This window comes from Haliaeetus leucocephalus, unplaced genomic scaffold (assembly GCF_000737465.1).
Source record: "Haliaeetus leucocephalus isolate CR32 unplaced genomic scaffold, Haliaeetus_leucocephalus-4.0 Scaffold92, whole genome shotgun sequence".
Lineage (NCBI taxonomy): Eukaryota > Metazoa > Chordata > Aves > Accipitriformes > Accipitridae > Haliaeetus > Haliaeetus leucocephalus.
Genome location: NW_010972528.1, coordinates 12,107,793 through 12,132,087, shown reverse-complemented (window position 1 = coordinate 12,132,087; position 24,295 = coordinate 12,107,793). Strand labels below are relative to the sequence as shown.

At 39.5% G+C, this 24,295-nt stretch overlaps 1 protein-coding gene across 1 annotated transcript in view; it reads left to right on the top strand.

Moving 5' to 3' along the window:
* PEPD (peptidase D) overlaps nt 1-24,295 on the top strand; it is a 145,576-nt gene that overhangs the window by 77,790 nt on the left and 43,491 nt on the right. Inside the window, exons 10-11 of the mRNA XM_010585121.1 lie at nt 4,144-4,212; nt 11,634-11,711. Of these exons, the coding sequence (XP_010583423.1) occupies nt 4,144-4,212; nt 11,634-11,711 (147 nt within the window). The remainder of the gene's footprint in view (nt 1-4,143; nt 4,213-11,633; nt 11,712-24,295) is intronic.

Here is a 24,295-nt window from a genome sequence, read left to right as displayed (position 1 = left end):
ACAATTTTTACCTGTCTTGTAAAATACAGGCTAAAATACTCAATTGGATTTTTATTCAGAAATCAAACCTTTTTGATCTAGAAGTGTTTTGGTTTCAGGAGTGAATAGCTGAGAAATACAAAACGTGGTTTTCTTATAAATATTTGTTGTAACTCAAGAAGAGCTGATGACAAGAATTCAAATTAGAGATTACTTGTTTACTTTTGGGAAATAAAAATCACACTCTGCTGAGTGTGTATGGATATGTTATTCTAGTGATGAGGAAGATCTGAAAATAAGCAAAAAGTGTGAGGGATGTAATTACAGCTAGTTTCTATCCCTCTTGCTTTAAGTGCCCTTATTCTGTAAATCCACTTAAGTGAGGAGAACTGTTGACATTAAACTACTTTGATTCAATTGACATTCCTAGCACAGATCTGATTGTAATTGTCAGCGTGCATTAGATAGCAGTAGAAACTGGACCAAAGATGATCGTAAGACACAAGCATCATTGTCAGAGTGGTTCTTATAATTTGTCAGAAAGACTATCCATAGAAGGTTTTACTTCAATGGCTTTTTAGGCTGTTTTGAAGTTGAGGCATTTTAAGCATTCTGGAGTTCTGTTTGGATGTATGCAATACTCCATATGATCTCAAATATAGCAAGTATATACTTTTTCTGTTATTTCTAATGAAGAAGAACCCATTATTTCTGAAGGTGGAGTTTTCTTCTCTCAAGTCCGTATAGTCAATAAGGTAGTCAAGACTCAGCAGAATGGCGGGGCTCATGCTATCTTGTGCGTCAGCAAATTTGCAACGGTGGGGGCAAGTCTACTTACGTCAGATTTACTTGAGTTGATGGCAGCTAATACTTGCTCTTTTTTAAGTTAATGGTAAAAACAGCGAGGTTTTTAAAACTACCTTCAATCTCTACTTATTGTCAATTAGTTAAAGAAGTTGATGTTTTCTGACAAAAAGAAAAAGCACCAAACCTAGGATGTACCTCTAAATTAAAAAAAAAAAAAAAAAAAGTTGTTTCAAAAGCAATGCAAAACCCATGCCAGCTCAAAGCAGCATGCATTTAAAAGGTAACATCTGACATGCAGATACACCAATGGCTGATCTGTATACACCGCCAAGGTAGTATGTGTATGATAAGTAATACATACACCCTCCAGGGAAATATTGTGTAAAACATGACAGGAGGCTTTGAAACCCATGAAAGAAGGAGAAGATAATGAGGTGCTTAACGTTTGTATCTGTGTTGGTTGCATTAAAAGCTCATGGCAGAGCATCCAGCACCAACATAAAACTGCCTAAACACACATATCTTCCAATCAAAAAGACCAGGCAAAGTTCAAGATGCGGTATTTGCAATATATGTGGAGTGCCAGATTAAATGATATTCTATCCAACTATTTCAGACTTCATACTTTTGTATTGCACTTTTGGATAAAGATACTTGCAGTGTGTAGGCAGTGAAATCCTGGTGGGAAGATGTCTAGTGGCAGAATCTGCATTAACTTCAGTGGAACCAGGATTTTAACTACAAAGTACTGGCAGCTCCTCTAATTCTAGATATACATTTTTCAGCTTTGAAAACCCAGCATTTGCCATTAAAGGGATATGCAATCTTTCACTTACCTAAGACATGTTGTACAAGGATGTTGGCTGTCTCTGACAGAAATGGATTTTTCCAACTACATGAACGTGTTTCTAATGAGTCATAGCCTGAAAAAGTAAATTCAAAAAAAGTGATGAGAGTAGTTTTACTACCAGAAAACTCATTACCTGGCAAAGTTGTACTATCTTCAGCTCAGTCACATAAACAACCACTTCTTACTTACTCTTAAAAGAAAGTCCATAATGTTTGATGAAACAATTAGGTTCATTTTTTAGAAAACAGAAGCAAAGTTCAGGCAACAGCTGGGTTATACGAAGCATGTCTTAATTTATTTACCACTTTTTACTGCTAATCAGGGAGTACTGCAAAAGGTGAATACTATTACTCGGCTGCACAGTTTCATATAAATTGCAACCATGAATATGTGATCAGTTGTCATATGGTAAAATAAACCCTGCTATCCCTGCATCACTGATGATGGAAAGATGTTTACAACCTTCATTATTTCATTTTTAAAGCTCTTTAGAAGGTTACTGAAAGTTGCTGTCTAGAGGAGATAGTTTATTCAATCATTTAAGGTGAAGGGTCTATAAAATACACTAAAAGTTGCTTCCTAAAATGTAACTATACATATATAACATAATATGTTATCGTGCAAAATGTTTGTGCATAGTGTCGTGTCTTATAGAGTAAACCTTGCCTGCAAGTGTGCTAGGGAAGAGCAGATCCATAACTTGGTTTCCATATGAAATATCCATTTGGTGGAAAAATGTTTGCGTCAGAGCAAACGACAGTTTAGGTGATAAATTTTTATTAGGTCAATTTAGTGATATTTCTGCTGTGCTCTCACCATGTCAGAGTTTCTCCTTAGTTTCTCTGTCATTTGACCTGTCGCTACTGTTTTTGGGGGCAATACAATACTACTACTACCTTGTAAAACCACAGCATTCTGAACAGAAAAGGGATCTTGTAAACTGGGTCTCCCTACTAAGCCTCTAAATGTAGGCTTTTTTTTTTCCTTGTGTGATTAATTTGTATGTTTTGTTTTGCCTCTCTTTAAATACTGTCATTTTGCGTAATTTTAAAATATGGTTTGGATTTACAAACATGTAATGTCTTTAATATCCTTCAAAGAATTTGAATTGTGTTCTGTGGATTGCTACTGCAGAAGGACAAAATCACAACATCTCTATTCTTTGAATAGCACCATTATCACTCTGTGTTAATGAAATGATTTCAGTATTACAACAAATGAGTTTTTGAAATTCATTCTGTATTAAAGGGAATTGGATTGTAATTAGAGCATATTTCAAAAAGAATAAAAGGATCCATGATATGTGCTTAGCTCTTAAAGCACCTAATCCTATATTAATTGTGCTTTGGGCACATCTGCCCTCATGTGAAGGGGACTTTGACAGTGAAGATGAAAATGTTTTAATGCTTTTAAGGCCAAACAGCTCCTCCAGCAGGACAGCAGTGTGAGAGGAGTACTGTTGGAGAGCATGGGGCTGCTCTTCCTTCCCTTCCCTGTCCTTCATGTGCACAAAAGCAAACAATATTGTGTTGTAATGTTCTTTATAGGTTGTTGAGGACTCAGCTTAATGTTATCACGTTATCATCTTGCTGTTGGGATTGAGTCTGTGTTAATTTTTTTCCATGTTTGGGCAGTGGAAGATTATAGAGGTATTTAGGTACCATGATCTGAAATTGAATAGTCTTATGTTTTCTCTGTGTCTGTTGTGCTACAGACAAGAAAACACGAGACCATCTATTCCAGCGTGGACTGTGACGCTAGCAGAAGGTGCCTGGCTTGACATAATGGGAAAGCTCTGCTGGCTTGTCTGGAGACGAGGGTGTACAGCACAGTCAGATGCAATTCAGGCTTCACACATACACAGGGATATTTAGTTCAGCTTTCAGCAGAGGGTATCAGTGGGGTGGTAAAAATGAGAGAGCTTCTGCTGAAATTATTTTGAAGAAGAGCTTTGCCGTGTCTGGCAAGCTCCTTCCCTGTGAAGTGTTGATTGGACTTCAGTTTTGCTGAATCTACACACCATAGACTGAAGGCAGCAGGGTTGAAAATCAGGATCGTGGATGCGACTGTGTGCCTGAAAGGCAGCAAGAAGTGGTTTTGTCAACTCTGCTTTGGAGAGTTTGGCCAGCTTCAGCATTTAACTGTTACCATCCTGTTCGTTCTGTGGTCAGATGAACTACCTTTTTCCAACAATAATTTGCCTTTCTGTGTTGAGTTGTTAAGGAAAGCAGTTTGCCTTTTGAAGTTACTGAGCTGCACTCGAGCCCCTCTTCTCTGCTGCAGAGTTGCTTAATGGGCGTTGTGGAAATTGCGTGACACTCTGCAGGACTGCTGAGCTGTGGATGTGGGTGGATTTGAGTGCTCAGCTGAGCAGAAATGGGCAGAGAGCCTCATCAGGGAGCTGGGGATTTGCACCAACACAGCTGTACTCAAGCAAGACTTGCTTTTCTCCCTGTCTTATGGTGGTTTTGAATATATTATTAATTACTGCCTGCCTTTCTTTGCAGCCTGTTCCAGCACTACTGCTATGCTCGAGGTGGCATGCGCCACACTTCCTACACTTGCATCTGTGGCAGGTAAGTCTATGGTTTATACGGAACTGTTGCAGCCTTTATGGTCTGTTTCCCACTGGATATTTGTAAAATTGTTCCTTTTAGACACGTGATGTGTTTGCGAGTGCCACCAGAGTTTTGAACTGTTTCCTCTGGAGAAGCCAAAGAAAGGTGCCTAGCGCTGTGTCTTAAAGAAATAACTCCATTACAGTTTCTGCTACACTCAAGAGATTCCCCAATGACTGCTGCTACTGCCAGGATCATGTTTATGCTCACATCTGTGCTGCAATTGGCTTTTTTATTAAATAGCGTTGTGGAGCAGGCCTTTAGAGTTATTCTCTGTTGCTCAAAAATACTCTCTTTGAAATACACCTTAAGTATTTCATATCATTGTCAAAATTCTTTGCCTCAAAGGTTAGGATGTGATTAAACTAATCTTCTTGGAATTTGGAAATTTTTTGCTCTCTTTTTCTTGCTGAACAGCTAGTGTTGAAGGTATTGTATTTGGGAAAGTATTATAAAAGTTCTCCCTGCAGTTGTAGAAATGTGCATTTTTAATTTGCAGAATTTCAAGAGAATAGTGTAGCATACGTGTTGAAGGACAGCTGTGTGCTTTGTGGAGAGATTAATCTTATTTAGTCAGTGGAATTAATCTGATCAGAGATATATGACAGTTAGATGAGGCATATATGTTGGTATATATGTTCTACTTGTAGATCATCTGCTACTCACAAACATTTGCCCTACACTGAAGTCACATACACTTAGTAAAAATAATTTTTACGTTAATGACAATAATGTTATATTGCTTTGGAGATAATAAGGACAATGAGCATCTTCGCTTCTTTCTGCTGTTTACTCAATTGCTTATTTGTAAATTCAATTTTCCAATTTATATGCAAAATTGCAGTAGGAGCATGAGCAGTTTTATGGCAAATTGTGCATTTAAATTGTCTGAAAAGTTTCCTGCTTTAAGTACCATCATATAACTTGAGAATTAGCATCCCATTGAAATGAGACTCCATCTCTATGGTATTGTCACAGGCTGTGATGGTAAAATGAAGTTGTCTCTGTGCATGGTTTTTCACAGCCATACAGACTTCACGTTCACTTACAGTAAATCAGAACCCGTGCTGCAGGATCTGGTTTGGGTGCTGGAGAACATCAATGGCTTCGCTGAACCTATAGAAATGTCTTACCGTATGCTTGTGTAGTGGGTCCTTGTGACCCCATGGGGACAGACTAAACTCTCCACAGGACTGAAAAACCCAGGGCTTGTGTTACATGGCTCAGGGAACCCCGGAGGAAGAAAACCTCAGCAGTAGTTCAGAAGTGGGTGATGACAGAAGCTTCCTGGGTGTCCCATCCCACCATACTGGAGGGGCTTAGCAGGGCATGGGAGCAGTGTTTGAGCTGCCTCTGAATTGCTGGAGGATTTCATACATGGAGAAGGGCTGCCCTTGAAATGCAAGATCCTAACGATAATCATGACTCACTGTTGTAGTTGGGAGCTGGCATTGTATCCTACCACTATAAAAGTGCAGACAAACTTGATTTAAAAAAAATAATAATTATATAAGATAGAATACAAAGGCCTTTGTCCGTAAATTGCTATATTCTGACTATAAGTGGTGAAGTAAGAATGAATAATATTAACAGTTTTAAGCTAGGTCCTAATAAAATGAATGTAAGTAGATCTATCTGATTAATTCAATTAACATAATAATGGCAAAAATAATAGGCATTTTTATTACCATGAAAATGTCATGCATTGTAAATATTACACTTAATTACATTTATGATTAAAAATAGCTTTTGCAATTAGGATTTTGAATAGTTGTGGTTTATTCTATTCATGCCGATTTTTGTTGTTTTCCTGACACTTAAAACTGTGATATTTTGACAGGATCTTTCCTTTTTAGATTACAGGCCTGATAATTTCCATAGAAGACAATCATGCTTTTAAATAAAAAACCAAGCTTGTTATTCAGATTTTAGAAAAGATGCTCACTAAGCTGGAAATCAAGAGTAATCAATACATATTTAAGTACAGAAATAAATGACTGGCCACACACTGAGTGCATGCATTTGTTGCTGTCCCTGTCCAGTGTTACACTCTTCGAGAGATGTTAAATGAATATTTGGTGTGACCAAATATGCTTTATGTATTCACTTGCAGGTATTCACTGTCCCATCAGTTGAGAGTAATAACACACATGTACTAGTATTACAGGTCATCACATAGTGAGGTTAGTTCTGTAGCTGGCGATGCTTTCAAACACTGTCAACTTTTAAGTGGCTTGAAGCGCAAACAGACGTCACGTAAGTGCAATTAAATGAGAATGGTAGTATTTGATAAACGTACTTGGATATATTTAGTACTAATCTACAAAGTGTTGACTTCCAAGTAGTGTTCAAATGCTAATGAATTATTCATTGCAGTGTCTTAGTGTACCAAGCAACTATTTTTACAAAAGGGAAAACAAAGGTTAAGTTACATGCGCAGTGCGTCCTGGTGACCCTACAATGGATGGCATCAACTGGTAACCAGGTGCAGAGTTTCCACCTGGAGCTAGGTGAGGTGGAGGCATCTGTATCTCTGCAACCACCGCAGAAGCCGTGGTCAGCTACTACCTGATACTGCAGCATCTTAGACTTAAGTTCAGATCTTCTTGACAGATGTCTCCAGGCAGATAACAGCTCTCAGCAGATGATACCAGTAATTAAGAGTAACATAGTGCAGTAAAATGCCTTCCTCTATCTGAGGATCACCATAAGTAAAGCTTTTTGGGTAAGATTAGAATACTTATTGAATCTGGTTTTCTTTCTTTCTTTTCAGTACAACTTTCTATGATTTCATCTCTTAGATGAAAAAGTGGAGAGAAGGCTGATAGTGCTTCCTTCTGGAATGACGTTATTATTTAAATCATGATGGAAATAGTTTGCTGTTTTAGTTAATGGTCTGTTGGGTTTTCTTTAGATGTTCTTAATGTAGAGCTAATAGCTGCACTTTTTGTAATGCTTAATGCTCAGCTTAGTCCTGTTCTTAAAATACTGCTGACATTCTTCCTCTTTCTCCTTCTTCTAATCATTTGTTTTCAGGGTGTTTTCTGATTTAAAATGTATTTTGGGGACTTTTTGTCCTTTCCTAGTAATCTGAATCTCTTCCTACTGTTTGCATTCTCAGTGGTGTTAATTTGCAGCTTTTCCGCTGCTTCACGCAATTCTTTTTTGTAACAAACGCATCTTTGGCACCAGTTAGAGGCAAATTATTAAAGTAATAAAAATAGATACACAGAAATCTCTTGGAGAATTTTTCAGGTTTGTTGCCTGAAGGCAGACACTGGCATCCCCATGTGTGGTGGTTTTCAGAGGTGCTGACCTCCAGGAAGGCAGCAGAGCTGCCAGTGATCCGTGCCTCCCCACAGAGCTTCATTTTAAACCCTGACTTTGGTGATCTAATGCCAGACCTTTCAACTGTTGTTCCTTGGGAAGAAAAGAAATAGTTTCTACAGGAAGGCTCATTTGCTTTGCCAGTGGCTGGGGGTTTTGTTTACATTGTTTTGAAGCCGCCTTGAAAGTCTAACTGAATCATTATGAACAATTTCTGGCTAGCTGTAGCATTTACCTTGTTGGGTACAATATCACTTCTGTAGCACTGCTCCCAAAGCATCTTTCCTGCCTTCATCTCGAGATGGTGGTAAAGATGCTTTCTGTGAGGAGGATTGGACTTGCACCTCTTGGCAGCAATGGGCTGGAGGTATGTCCACATCGGTGTTTTCATTTGGTCGGTAGTGTGTTTTTGAAGCAAGATCTCCCACTTGTCCCCAGCTGTGGAGCTTTGCTCAGAGCCAGGGCCCAGTCCTAGAGTGCACATGCTGGATTTCTTTTGGGTGAAAAACAGCTGGGGGAGCTTTCAGGAGCAGGTCTGCTGTGCCTCGGTTGCTAATGGGTGTTCAGCCCAGGGGACCTGTCCAGAGCCAGTCCCAGGTGAGCAGACCTCACCCCAATCACTTCAAACAGACAAAAAACCTGAAATGCATATGGTGTGCATATCTGGTCTTCAGCACCAACTGTGCTCTCTGTGGTACGATCCCATTTATGCGACAGAGCCAAGATGTGCGTGACAGATAAGGAGTCTCAAATGCCAAGAAAGATTGTGTGCTGCTTAACGCTTCACTAACGGTGCTGAAAAACAGATTTTTCATGCATCTTCTGTAACAGTTGGTGCTGAGCCTTACAGAAATATTTTGTAAACTAAAACCTTTAAAATGTGCAAAAGAAATCCCCCTCTTTGTATTTGCAATGTCTATTGTTCAAAGCCTATATATGACTTGTTTATGCAGCTGGTATGGTATATGACACTGAGGTGCTAGCATGTGATAAGTAAACAAGCTATCTGCAAATACATTAGCATGGAGTCATGCCCTTAAGCTTCATGATAATTTTTTAGAAGTTGATCATAAATATATGCATGTGCTATTTGCTTCTGCTTTATCCCCATTTTTAGAGGGAGATAAGGAATAGTATCTGCAGTTAAAATCCTGATAAACTGCTGTGGAGCATGTGAGTGTGTGTGTGTGTGTATGCCAGGTGTTGGGGGTTTTTTATTGTTTTTGTGTTTTTCCTTAAACACCAAGCATGTGGGTTCACAAACAGTGTCATGCATAGCACCAAGGTCATTCCAGTTGTTTCCAAGTGCTGCAGCCCCAAAATCATAGCCCCTCCACCTGGGAAACAGTTCTTCAGGCAGGTAATGATTGCTGCCTCCTCTCATCAGGCTGATAGTCCAATGCAGAGGTAGGAGCTGTCTGCGCTGCTGTCACCTGCATGTGAAAGAAGATGGCTGAGGCTGGAAACATGGTTCCTGCCTGTTGTGGTGGGGTTAAACAACCCCAGGCAGCAACTAAGCACCACGCAGCCTCTCACTCACTCCCCTCCACCCGCTGGGATGGGGGAGAGAATTGAAAAAAAGTAAAACTTGTGGGTTGAGATAATGACAGTTTAATAGGACAGAAAGGAAGAAAATCATAATGATCATAATAATAATATAAAAATTAAAACAATAGTAATAAAAGAATTGGAATATACAAAACAAGTGATGCATAATGCAATTGCTCACCACTCACCGACCAATGCCCAGTTAGTTCCCGAGCACTGATCCGCTCCCTGGCTGCCCTCTCCCCCAGCCAACTCCCCCCAGTTTATATACTGGGCATGGCGTCACATGGTATGGAATATCCCTTTGGCCAGTTTGGGTCGGCTGTCCTGGCTGTGTCCCCTCGTGACTTCTTGTGCCTCTCCAGCCTTCTTGCTGCCTGGGCATGAGAAGCTGAAAAATCTTTGACTTAGTCTGAATATTACTTAGCAACAACTGAAAACATCAGTGTGTTATCAACATTCTTCTCATAGTAAATCCAAAACACAACACTACTAGAAAGAAAATTATCTCTATTTGAGCTGAAACCAGGACACCGCTGTATGTGGTCGGCTGGCACAGAAGGCCCTTTTGTTTTGATTGCAGTCTATTGCTCTATTATAGATCTTTTTTTCAGACAGGACAAAGTTTGAAAGCGTCCTGGCATGGAAAACTGGAATTGTGGCCAGAAGGAACTATTCTACCAGTGCCCAGTAGACAGGACACCTCAGAAGGAAGCTCATGTCTGTCTCCATCTTGTGTGCAAGCTTTATGGGGCCATTTTTCATTATCTGCACAACAGCATAGGTTGCCAAGTCAGGTGTCTAGGAAGTAAAAAGCAGCCAGCTAGCAGCCGGTTGTAAAACTGTGCTTAAGCCATTGGACCAGCATCACAAAACAAATTTTTTGCAGCCTTAATTCTGTGGGGTTTTCAAACTCTTGATTTAACAACTTTAATTTTTCCCTTTGGAGTGTGTATAATTTTAAGAAATACACTTCATATCAGAAAATCATTCCTATGATTCTGAAACGTTGTCCTTCACTGCATTATTACATAGTGATTCTTATATGCTAAAAAATACTTAACAATAGAAACCTACTGCTTTCAAAATATTAATATGATCCAGCCCTTTAGATTGAGAGCCTTCAGAAACTGAAAGCGACATCTACTTTCTCCTCCATCATCATTCCTTATGGAGTTGCTATATCTGAATGACCAATGATCTATTAAATACCTAACTGATCACAAGTACTTAATGTATCTTGAAGGTAATCTCTTTTTGGATACAGTCCACGTTTACTGTGTTTGTAATTGCACATACCAGAAGTCTAATACGAGAATTATGTCAGATGGCACATTTATCCAGATACAACAAAAGTTTCATTGAAATTGAGCCTCAGATTCCTTTCACTTAAGATATGAAGCTGTTTCACCATCACAACTTGAAATAATCAAATTTGAGCAGAATGACCAATGCAGTTTTGATGGAAGGTGAGATACAGACTGGCAAGTCAGCTGGAGGGGTCAGTGAGATGCTGCAGTAACCCTGTCCCAACACGTGTATTTTTGGATATGATATAATTCTTCTAGCTTTTTGAAGAGAAAAAGAGAGAGAGCATCTATCTGAGGAGAATAGTAAAAGAAAAATAGGTAAAGCTCAAGATCTTTACCAGTCTGTTAACTGATGTTTGATAGACCTGGGGGAATATCAGTAGACAAGAGAGGATGCCAAGGACAAATATAGGTCACTGAATGGATCGTGGAGCTTCAGAAGCACAGAACAAGGGTCCATCCTTCTCTGGAGATGTTTTATTCCTGTGAATCAGCAGTTTATTCTGAAAGGTTTCCAGGAATAAAAACCTTTGTTATGTGATTTTTAATAAGTGGTAAGAATAGAGTGACAGTTCTCATGCCTGTTATTGCTGCTGACATTGTATGCTGCGAATGCTCCCCGAGCGGCGTGCAGTGTGTCCGCTCCAGCAGACATCACGCGTAGCCGTGCCAGAGGTGAACTGGAACTGTTCACTTGGACAGCTGAATTTTTCCAGTCCCAGTAGTCGCTAGAGTGTTTCAAAACACGTCAGATGTGACTCCAGTGGAAGTTTGGTTTTTATGCCTCAGAATCTTTAACCTCACATAGGGAAACATACCGCTTAGTAATTTAAAAAAAATCCAGAAGGAAACAAACGGGTATAGGTTGAAAGATTATTCTTGCATAATTGCTTCCTTAACACTGTCATGGATGTGGGAAGTATTTATATGAACTGTGCTAAGTTCCTTCTGCAGAAAGGTCGTATCTTGTAGTCAGGGTAGCAAAATGCCCACTCTGTACCCATTTCTGCTGAGCGAGCTGCAGGGTATGCTATTATAGGCCATGCCAAGGCAGGTCCTATGGCAGTTCTCCCAGACTGCAAAATTTCAGTTTAATATTGAAATAAATGGGTGTTTACAGTGTTCCTTCTCATGTTATGGGTGTTAACGTTTCTTCTTCCATTAATTGTGCTGAATTTTCTTTTCACCTATCAGTGGGGAGAACTCGTCTGTTTTACACTATGGCCATGCTGGAGCCCCAAATGATAGGACTATTGAAGATGGAGACTTGTGGTAAGTAAAGGATTAGAGTTTGTTTGATCTTTTTGTTACACGACTACTGTTTCCATACACGCGTTGTGTGTACTCTTGGACTTAATCAGTAAATTGATGGCTGCATAATGATGAAAGTCCAAATCTTTAGAATAGAATGTAATGTTGCATGCCAGACTAGTCAGGTTTCTTGCAGAGGTCCTGTATACTTTCATCTCCAGCTGAAAGGGAAAAGAGAGATTGTTTTCAAACCCTTCTGTGCCAAAGGTACTTAAAATTTAGTTTAAGAAATGGCTGTATTCTAAGTACAAGGGCAGTTGCAAAAATTGGCACCTGAGTTTGCTGTTGAACCTCAGATCCAAACCTCGGCTCTGATGATAGGGTGGAGGGTTAAAAGAGTGTTGGCTGCTTTTAAAGAATTGCATCAAATTGCAGTATGGATTAGATCTTCCAAATGCTTACATGTACCCAGACACCCTGGCCTGAAAGTAGACTTTTGAATGTGTGAGGAGATCAAACTCATCTTAGTTCAGGTTAGGGCAGGGTGCTTCTACTTCTGTATTGTGCCAAAAATTTCTAAAAAGGTTTTGCTTAGAGTTTAGCATTACCATAATACAGTTGCAAATACCATAATTTTTTCTCTACTTGCATTACATGTCCACATGCTTTGCAGTATGACTGCATATAAAAGCAGAGTGAATGAAAGCACCAAATACATAGCTATAAATTGAAAGACAAACCTAATTGTGTGATGTGTAATGTAGCAGAATGTAACTTTTGTACTGTACCTCCTAAGACTTTGGTCAAAACCCTGCATTTATAAAAGAAGAGTTAATCACCGACAATCTATTAGATTACTTTTGTAGCAGGTGGAAAAAGGCTGCAGGTATGTATTTTCACAGTTGAATGTACAGGTGTGGAGGAAAGCAAATTAGTATTATCATAAATAAGCTCAAAAGCTATTATGGAAAACAAATTGAACCTCAGAAGTAAAAACTATGCCTTGTTGGCTAATGTTCTGGGCACATCTGTAGGCACTGCAGAATGAACTTACTGAATTACAGATAGGTAATTATTTCTTTTTAATTCTGTAAAAACTTTTTTAAAAGCTTCTTGTACAATAGTTTATGTGTTATCTTCGTCTGTGGTGAATAGCTTACTAAACCCATCAAATACTAACATTAATTTATTGCAGGACAATAGCTTTGACTTACAATCAAATTGTGTTTGTGCAGATAATGTGCTGCGAGGTTTTTTTGACCAGGCAGGACACACCGACATGATACTATTGGCTGTGGCATTCAATTAAATTTTAAAAAAAAGCGTGTAGTCTACAGGAAATCTCAGCATATGTTACTGAGAGAAGAAATGCCACAATGCATTATGATGTCCTGTGTTTAAAATTAATGCCTTTAAATAGTGAGGGGAATAGTAGATGGTGAAGGGTATATATAGGACCTTTTTACTTAACAGTCTCTGAGGTCCATTTAGTGGATGGCTGAAGTCCTTCCTGAGCCCTGAGAGCACATACCAAGACTTTTTGCAAACTCACATTTCCTGCTGTATTGGCAAAATCTTAAAAAAAAGTTTGGGTTTTATTAGCCTCAGATATCTGAATGTCAGAAAAGCATAACCTACCAAGTACATCGATTATTTACGCATTTCAAAACTACTGTTCTGCAACCCCACTTTGTAACCATCTCCACAAAGAGAGCGAGGTTTAATCTAGTTTGAAATATCCTCTTGCTGAAATGGTCCAGTTGCATCTTTGTCTTGATGAGATGAAGTTTGTCAGGTGTAGATTGGCTTTAGCAAATAAGTGCTCTGTGTGCACAAGCACCCGCCCGCGCTTCAGTCCCTGCCCTTGCCCCTTGCACTGGTTGATACTCAGGTAGCAGCCAAACTTTGCTCCAAATAATTTTTGTACTATTTTTCTCAAGTGGGAGTAAAGAAATGATAAGAAAATGTAATTTCATTTGTATAAAGACAATTTAAAAAGACACTCATTTTCCACAGTTAAAAATAATGGTTTAGAAAAAATCTTGAGCTAGCCTACTTTAGCAGCATACAAATTATGACAAGGCACTACCTGGGTGGTTTTACTGTATGCTTTTACAAATTTCTAAAGTGGGTATAGGTGCGCGTGTATGTGCATACAGAACAGGTTATTAAAATGACAGTATGCTAATTTGTATGTATATGTTAGAGTTTGTGTATTTGGCTCTCAATTAAGCTTTTTAATAGCTACTGGGAGCCCTCTGTTGGATAATCTTAGGAAGCCCTGAACATAGGAAAAAGGGCTTTACTTTTGGTGAAAAAGAGATAGAAGTGTTTTAAGGGTTATTTCTGCTTCTGCCAGTATTTTGGTATAAATCTAATTTAACAATTCCTATACTTGTATGTAATAGAATCAGAAGATTGGGTACGTGGTATGATTTTTATTAAATTATTCAGTAGAATTTCATGTCTTTTTCTTAACATTATTTAGCGGATATGACTAACATTCAAGAGTTTTGCAGAAATGTGCTGCTGAGGTTTTTTTATGTACAAAGCAGTGCAGTGCAGTAAGTGTTAGTAAATAAGTCAACAAAGTACCTGAATGTTAGGAAAAAATACATTTGGAAGACTAGTGCTTTGCTTCTTTGAAACACTGAAGTGCATGCTTTGTTTGCTTTTTTAAGAATATGAGTTACAAGGATTTGGTAGCAGCAACAGGAGATCATAGGCAAAAATACTTGTACTATTGCATTTTAAATTTTTTTATTTTTGAGACTGTTATTCTGACTCCTTTAAAAACTGTGGCAGGTTTAGAACAGCCTGGTTTTGTGATGTTCCTTTTTGAAAATTAATCTACATCAAATGGATTTATTGCTTCTATAAGAAACTGGTATGGAATTAGATCACTGATACTGCATCGTAATCCACATTTTTACACGTACAGTTTCTGTGCCAAAAGATGCAAGGCAAGGACTGTAAAGAAAATTTCTGACGGTTCTTGTTAATACGGACTGTATTGCTAAGCAGGGCTGTCGTTTTCAGTCTATTAAATATTACAAACTAAATAGCTAACTAACACAAAGTATTATGATTGACATAGAAATAAATATTTTTAGGGAAGTTTAGGTATTCAATAGATATGTGCACTTAACTGATATGATATTAAAAGTAAATATTGCAATAACAGCAAGTCAGTGTTTTATATAAATAATTCATGTATTGTAACATCTATGTGGTGAACATTTAAATAGTATGATCAATATGGTCTAAACCAAACGCTTTTCCTAAGCAAGTGTCTATTATCTCCATGGTCAAAAAGGTCATGCACATAAATGGGTAGGCTGACCACCCTGGTGAATCACAACTCTAGGTACTCTACCCTTTCACTTGGTATTACCTTTGCATAAAATCTTCTACTCAGAATGTTGCAAATCAGGGCCTGCAGTGATGACCTACAGCCAGGCTAACATACAAATACTGATTTTCTTCTGTCATCTTAAACCTGTGACAGCTTGGATAGAAACTGCACCCAAGACTGAGGTTTTAGTGCATTATCCCAAGGTATTGCATTACTCATTGTGTGCCAAGATGCCTGCTGTTTCTGTAGGGAGGCTGTAATTACGTTTTGTAATAAGAAAAGTGGAAGCATAAGCAAAAGTGCTTGTTGTAGTTTGCAGTCTCCTGCCCTGTACACAGGAGGCCGCCATCAAGGCCAGAGCCAGAAAGTAACCAAACCAAATTTTCCAGGCATTTTTGAGCCACCCTCCCAGCCCCCGCAATCCAGTTTGGATAACCAAAGTCTTTCAAAGTTTGGTGGGGAGTAGAATGAAATTAAAAGTTGCAAATCAAGAATAAAAAAAAAAACCAAACCAAAACCCAAGTAAATTCAAGGAGCAGAGATCCAACTTCCCGCTATGCAAGAAATCAAAACCAAATGAGCACCTGGGGCTCCAGTACATCCAATGGCGTCCCCTGCATTACTCATTCTTCCTGGGCAAGTGTCTCATGATCTCTCCTTTTGCAGCTATTTTGCTTTTGTTTGCACTCGGGAAAAAGATCGGCTCAGTGGTTAGAAAACCCTCATGGGAGACGGAAACCTTTGGTTTCAGCTCTCCTCAAATTGATCTCTGGCTTCGGCTGGAAGTTATGACCTGACCTTGGGAAATAGCATCCGTGAAAAGTTCAGTCAAAGCCAGTGTGTTTCTGCAAAAAGCATTGGTCTCAACAAATCAGCATCTGCCTTCTGAAAAATGAAAGCATCTGCTTTCTTAAAAATGAAGGAAGCAAATCCCCTTGGGTCCTCCCTTCTGTCTTCTACCCCTGCCCTACCAGTGCAGTAGCATGGAGCCACACCATGGCTATCGGGGAAGGAGAACACTGGCCATCAAACTAGATAGGGTGCAGCAGAGGAAGCCTGGGGCAAGGCAAGCGTCTCTTCTCACCTTTGTAGTTCGGTAGTTTGTTGTAGGAACCATCGGAGGTGCTGAACCTGAGGTGCGTACTTTACATTTTGGTTTTGAGAAGGTTTTCAGGAAAATGATAGTTTATTGCATTCAATTTGCAGCTTAGTGGTTTGTGCAGCCTGCCTTTGTGGATTCTTGGCATTGCTGCACGTCGGGAGTTGATTGTTTTATTGCAATTGATCAGCAGGGCTCCTGCAACGTTTGACAAATAGAAAGTGCTTCTATGATCTTAAAATAAAGATTGATTCTTCATGATGAGGCTCACACTTAAATAATAGAAATGTGAGGAAAAAAAAGCCTGACCCCTGATGTCACTGAAACAGATACAGCTATAACCTGAGATGGTTTTCTGCAGGTGTCACAAGTTGCAGGTCTCAGTCTTTTTATGGCATGTGACAAACGTGTCTCAGCAAAAATTCAGCACTTAGTAAGCAACTTTTGTTGGCAGGTTTGCTGACCTTCAAGCACTTGATGACATTTTGGGGGGTTAGTTGGTCCATTCTGGCTTCACAAAATGCTGAAAAGAATTGTCTATTCTGCTGAAGCACTCTACGTTTTTAACATTTTGAAATATCCTCCTAAGTCACATTGTTAACAAAGGTCTGCCGGATGCGTGGTGCGGTCTCCTTTCCCCACGTGTGGGCAGGTCCCCGCTCGGAGCGCCCTCGCCAGCAGAGCCCGAGGCTGTGCTGTGCCTGCTCCGTGCACCCCGAGGAAGACGGACGCTTTGGTACATCCACCTGTGGGTCCGCAGCGCGGTGCAGCACGGGCAATTAGCAGGGGATACCAGTCCACCCTGGAGTGAGGGCCAGAGTGTAATTTTATTAAGAGTTTATTATTGGGTGAAAGCATAAATAAGGGGAGTACAACATCAACTGCTTGTGAAGTGCAGCAGACCTCAGAGAGAGAGAGAGCATTAACCTTGTATTCACAGTGGGACTATCATTTATAAAATAGAACTAGCTTTAGAAGTTTAAATGGAAGCAGGTTGGATCGTCAGATGATGTCTTTCATTTTATTTGACTGTTTCTTTTAAGACAGTCTCAGATTTAAGCTTACTGATTTCAGTGAAAGTGTTGGGAAGAGTACAGTATCCTTGGTGAAGCAGAACATTTCCTGCTGCAAAAGCTCACTGCTGTTTCCACGACCTGCTGGTGATAGCACTGAAACAAGTTTTACCTGCAAATAGTTTTATTGCATTCAGGTACAAGATTTTAAGCACTAGGGAAGTTTTGTTAGTGTCACAAAATCAAACACATCCTGTCATAAAAGTACAATCTTAGCATAATGCATCTATGTTAAATGTTTAAATATGTCTTGGCTATATTAACAGGTATTGTTATTTGCTTAGTCAAAAAATAGAGTTGGGGGTATGGAAAGCAGTCTAGTGTTGCAAAAAGACTTTATCAGAATAATTTAAGTCTGAGGAATATTTTTGTTGCTATTTCTTTCCTTGATATCCTAATGCAAATTTAAGGCATCAGAATAATATTGACACCAGGGGGCACTAAAATAAGCGCTCTCTGGAAGGAGATGATGATTGTCCCATGTTTTGATACAGGTTGTATTTGCCAGACCAAAGGCACAGCAGCCTTCCAGGAGCACTGCCTTTATGAGTATAATGTGCATTCCACTCAAGCTGTGTTAAACTTGGGTTTGTTTCCTTCTATTTGGCACTTGTATGTACTTTTAAATAATTTTTTTATTATTATAACTTCTGGTGCTGTGAAAAGATCCTGTTTAACTTCTAGTGCTCCTCCTCTTGTCGTTTCAGAAGCTTTGCTCATCATAGGGAGTTTTTCTTGACTGCAAGTACAGATGGTTGAGAAAGGTTGTTCTGGATGAAAAAGAGAAGGAAGATGCTAAGTGTTCAGGGCTTTTGCTTTTTTAATTACTCAAAATAGATGAAGGACAGTTTTCAGGCTTCCTGGAGTTGTTGGTCACTCCAAGGTGTGTGAAGAATATTGCAAAAGAAAGTTGCTTATTGCAAGAACTGGTCAGATACAGTTGTTCATGTTTGTTCATGAAGGCTAAGCCTTCTATTAGGTAAAATAGAAGTTACTTTGCTAATTTTACTTCTTTGATCTAAAAGCATAATACATGGTTTTCTACAATCAAAAGATTTGTCATTTTCTGTATAAGCTATGTGCATTTATCTTTAATATATACACACAATATGCATATGCAGTATACATACTGCATTGAAACTATATCAGCATATTTATCTTAATATTATACAGCATTATTTGTAGAAAATGCACTGTTTTGCAGGAATGAGTAAGTGTATAATATAAAAGGACTTTTTATGAGTACGGAGTAGCTATCATTTATTTCAGGAAAATATTGAGAAGACTTTCAATAAGTCAAGTAGAAGACTTAGGTGAGCTTGAAAAAAGTATACTACAAAAGATGATAGAAGCTTGCTGTGACTCTTTTCCAAACTCTTTTTTGGAATTTACACTGTGTTTTATCAAGTTTTGCGATACTAATGCCAACCTATAAACCAAAATTCATTTGTCCAGGTGGGGGCAATGTTGCATTAAAAAGCAGGAACTGACCAATCTTTTTGCATCAGATAATAGAAGTCCTCCCTTTTCCAAGTACTCTAAGTACTTCATTGTCTGCTATTAAAACAATTTATCCTACGGAACAAAATATTGTATTTATTACTTCTTGAAAGCACTGCTTTTAAGATCCCAGGATATTAATGTGTCAGATGTAAATGCTCAAGTATTTTATGTGGGTGAGACTAGTATTTTCATTTGGCCTCATGCATTTTTTATGCATTTTGAAGTTTGGTGCTGTAATAATATGCAAAAATTATGGTTAGCTTTAACCTTTCAGTCTGCAGTTTTGAAACAACTTGTTGTTAGTTATGGTTTTGTTTCTAATAATAATACGAACTACATTGCTACTACTTACTGGTTGATTGCAAAATCAACTGGCTATCCATTTCTGAAATAATTCCTTTGGCTTGATTCCTCTGGTTTGATTAATATTTACTATTTTCATCAAGAGTAGCTATTTTTCCTTTTGTTGTACCTATAGACTATATTAATTTTATGCTAATCTAGAAAAAATTGATTAAAAATATAAAAATGTAGTTGCTAGAATGAACAATAATTTTGCTCTAATTGAATATGTGTTCTGTTATTACTGGTTAATTCAGGCTATGAGGTTGCCTAGTGTCAGAAATGTGTAAGCCTTTTAACCAAAGCAGAGGTCGCTAAGTATTAATAGCGTGTTTGCTGTAACAAATTTTAGCTTTCCTATAAGTACTGTGTTATGGTCTGCCTCTTAATTTTATGCTCTCTATAGTGTATGTGAAATGTCTTTTTAATTGTCACCTGTAAATGAGTATTTTCTGTCATAGTTTTAGCTTAGCATTCCCAGCGTAGTCTGAAAAAACCTGAGAGCGTACAGTTGCTTTGGCTGCTGTTGGACTGATTTGACTAGGGTGTTTGTCTCTTTAAAGAAAACAAGCAGGGTAAAACCTAGTATTTTTTTTAATAGCTGTTGATTTAATATAGGTCATTTATAAATGCCATTAGTGTAATCCACTTTTTGTGGTGGTCTTTGTTAATACAGATACACAAAAAGTATGATAGAAATAGTCTTGATGGATGTTGTTTATCTTGGATGGATTTCAGTAGCAAAATCTTTCTCCTTGCTCTTGGTGTGGGGAACTCAGTTGTATAGGTCAAAATACAATTTTAGAGGGAGTCTGCCTGGCTTTTAAACCACTGTATGGCTCAGAGGGAAGGTACAGTTAGTCTCCAAAGCACCCTTTGTGTATCCCCCCGAACCAGATGTAATTCCCAGTCCCTGTGTTCGGGGCAGCATGGGCTCTTCTCTTGTGTCTGTTCAGAGAACCACTTGTTACCCCATGGTGGAGGCAAAGTCTTGTGGAGCCGGGGCCTCAGGAGGAGTCCTTCTAGTGTAATACTGTTCCACATCTAGGCTGAGCCGATCTTGGTCTTTAAGGCAAGAATATTTCTGATTTCAGTTGTACATTGTGGTACTGTACTTTCGACTTGAGGTGCTGCCATGAAGAGTAGGTATTTCTTCTGAATAGGGAACAAATGTTCTTATTGGCAAAATAGCATGCTTGGCTAGGGAATGGGCAGCCTCCTTTTCTGAAATACTAGTTGCTGCCTTCATTACTCTGCACTTGGCTTGAACATTTGGACCTGCCCATGGAAAGGCTAGCAACTGTCTGGTCTGTTTTTTTGCATTCAGTTGTCATCTTCTGTGGAGTACTCTGAAATTCCTGTCTGGTGGATTCCATTTGAGAACGGATAATTTGGAAGTTGCTTGAACACCCCCAAGAACAAATATAGAATGTCTAAAAAAGCTAAATGAACCTGTACTGTTGGACACTGGCACAGTTTTCATCATGGAAAAAAATGGAAGGGTTAGCCTCTTACTTACATGGACGCGTGTGTGTGTGAATGCGCACATACACACCTAAGAAAACTTGACAGTATTTACAGTAAAAATCAATAAGTAAGGTCTGACGCTTCACCTACTCCTGTGATCTCTGGTGGTTGTCCAGGCTGGGGAACACAGCTCAGAGCGTCCAAAAACAGCTGCTGAAAGCTAAGGCTCTTAAGCCCAAATGTTAGCACCTAAGAATGGTGGCCGGTGTTAGAAGTATCAAGCTTCTACAATAAACTTCCAGTAGGTACCTTCCACTTCCCAGTAGACATCTAGAAATGGACTGGCTCAGTTAACTGCGAAATTTTAGTAACTTTAAAATGTAGCTGTGTTGTTGTTATCCTGTGCTGGCATCTCACGTTCTGGTGAGAAGCTAATGAGGTTTGCTGTCCTCAGTTTGATTGGGAAGTACTCAGCTGCCAATACAGGTTTCTCCTTGCACGCTCCCTTCTCTTCCCTGCAGCTCTGACATCCTTGCTCCATGTTTGAGCAAGTCAGCCGGAGCCGTGAATGCCCCAGCTACCGCCTTTCCAACGGGGAGGCTTCTAACGGATGGAAACTGGCCAAAATTTGGGGGTTGCTGCCATCTCTGTTAGGTTGACTTTTCAGCAAAGAATTGTCTCTGCTAAAGAGAGTACTCTTGCTTATTAAATATGCCAATTAAAAATGGATAATAATTGGGATAATAAAGCCAGAAAAAAATCGCCCATTCAGCAAAAATACAAGTCAAACAGGTAACCCTTTTGTCAGAACTTCACCTGAGACTTTTCCTGATCTCTGGCATATTGCCTGTGTGGGTCTAGCAGAGGTGTTAAGCAGCCAGTACTGACACTTTACCTTCTGCATCTTGTGAAGCCTCTGTTGCTGCTGCCTCCTCCTCCTAACCCAGCAATGCTAGCTTGGTGTTCCCAATTCTTTATTTATATGCCGCAATTCTGTATTACAGACATCCCTCTGCTTAGTAGAAACACTGGGAGATGGCACTCGTGCGAATTTAGCTGTGAACATGCCAATCAAAAGTTTTTTGGCTCGTTGCTCTGGCAAACATTTTTAATAAGGCATTAATGCGAACTGCATGGGGGCGGAAGAGGGGTTATATTTGATCATGGAAACTGGTTTATTTAGTGCAGAAGTTTAAGGCCGTTGTCTTAGGTTTCTCCAAGTGATAAATACTGTAAGCAAGGGACTCCTCCTTAACCTGTGTGTGAAAATAGCACATAAAATCGTACTAGAATACGTGGGTGTTTACTGAACCAACTCTTACGTGCAGCTTATTTGGTGAATTCAGTGAGACTGAGATTTCATATCCTGTGAGATAAATGGATCTGAAGTTGTTCTGTTTGGATCAAATCATTGTGAGAGAGGACACTCCCGCACACAGTTGCTGGTTGAGGAAACCATTTTTTCTGGGCAGTGGGGATGGAGCAGCAGAGCAGAGGCACACCTTCCCTGTGATAGTGGGGCAGAACGGGGCACACCCGCCTACTGCTGCTCATCTCTGCATCATGCTGCTGCCCTGCTTCTGGGAGCCTGTGTCTCTGTGTCTCTTGCAGTGGGAGAAAACCCTGGGCAGTGCAGGGCACGAGCACCTGGAGAAGGCTTTTCTGTTTGGCTCTCTTTTGTTTTATCCAACCGCCTCAAACTTTTGTATATTTTTTGCTACAGCCACTGAAGTCTGTAGTTGGCATTGTAGAGGTACAGGTATGAAATCCTCTCTCCTTCAAAATTCAATGTAGATAGGTTGGGGTTTTTTTCACCCTCTTCCTATCTGAGCAAAGCTTAGTGGCATGTCTTGTCATCTTCTGTGAGAAAAGGTTGAGACAAGCCTGCCATTATCTATAATGGTCTGGGAAAGCCTTAAGTGAGACAGTGCTGCAAGAGGAGCAAAGATGGGAAAGTCATGGAGAAGGTAGACAAGATGAAAAGACATGGTTGAGGACAAATAAAAAATATGGGGCCACGTGGTTATGTAAATCGCAGCTAGATGAATGGTCACGTAGCCATTTCATGTCTCTTGTACTTGCATTACCTGTGTGGGCTACAGGATCTTCTTTTGAACAGGAGGCTTAAACAAAAACTTGGTATTTTCTTGTGAGTACCCAGAACCCCATTTCCTACACAAAAAATATTCTCTAGCATTTTTCTAAGGTTACTCTTGACTCCAGGGGTGCTGACAACAAAAAGCTGGCCTTAAATCAGCGAGCCAAGCCTGGCTTCAAGACAGAGCCAGTACAAGCTCTCTCTGTACCATGTCAGATGGAAGCTGGTCACAGCAGGGTACGTCTTAGGAAAAAAAACCTTCATGAGCATAGTAGGACTTTACACTATACTGTTCCTGTTCTTTTTTGGGGTTTGTGGTGTTATCTTGCTCGGTGTTGCTTTTTTAATTGATAACTCTTGGCTAGTCAAGATGCAAGTGGATGAAAAAGTGTGTTTCGCTTAACTCTCCATTTTCTTACTTGTGATATCATTTACTATAATTCATTCTTGTGGTCTGCTATTAAACCACCCTATTTCCAAATCACTCGGCATGTTTCCAAAGATGTAACTCATAGAAATGCTGATACCTAGTTCCCTTAAGCTTAAAATTGCCTTAGAAGTGTTTAACCAAACCAATGGTTGGATTTTTTTAGTGCGTGAATACTTAAAGATTTAATTGCTGCATGAAGTGTAAAGCATAGAGCGCTCTCTGTGAACTCAGAGCAGAGTACGGCAAGATCACACAGAATGAAATCTCCAGCTGGGCATGACTTGCTCTTATTGCAGTAAGAGGAGGAAAAGGTTGTGTGTACCTTTATTGCTGCTGTCCTAGGACTGGGCTGACACCAGTTCATCTGTGTGGCTGCTCATAGGTATGTTGGTTCATAATGGCTCAAAAGCCTAAAACTTCAGTAAACATCGCTGAGTATAAGTGTATCAGTATTCATACCTGCTTACCTTTAACCTCTGAGGTACAAGGAGTGCATGGTGAGATATGGTGATAGCAGTTTTCTAATTGCTAGTCTTGCAGACCCACTCAGGGGAAGGGAAAGTTTTGTCCTGAGAACAGAAGCTGGGGAGGACGTGGGTTGCAGGCAGGTGACACTCAGTACAACCCCATGCCGGAGTGCATTACACCAGGAGGAGATCCACTGGGTTTCACTGCAGTCATCGCTCTGCGTCCTTAACAACTGCAGAAGAATAATTTGTTTTTATAACTATCATGAGGAGATCCAGTTCTAAGTGTACAGACCAAGCAGATCTGTAGAGCAGGAAGGCAACAGCTTTACGTGTTAGCTCGTGGGAGTAGCTGTAGGCTTCCTGAGAAATGCCTGCGAGAGCTTGTCTTTGGGTTGGGTTAGTGGTTGGATCATAACGATTCATACACATGGCTCAGATATCCCAAATAAAGTATTGCTTCCCATTGTGATATTGGCCATAATTTGCTTCATTGCCTGGCAGTTTCAAATTATTTGACAATAAAAGTGTCAGCAAGCCTATAAAAGTAAAACACATGCTTAGAGGAAGATGATGCTTTATTTTTAAAAAAATAGTATACAGTGGCTTTATGAAGAAAAGAACCATGGCTCTTTATAGTCCAGTTTTCAAATGTAAAGTGTTACACAGAGTGTTTTGTGGTGCTTCACAGTCAGAGGCTAAGAAAACTAAAATCGATATCAAAATGCATATTATTTTTCTGGGCTTGAAAGCCAAAAATGTAACTATAAA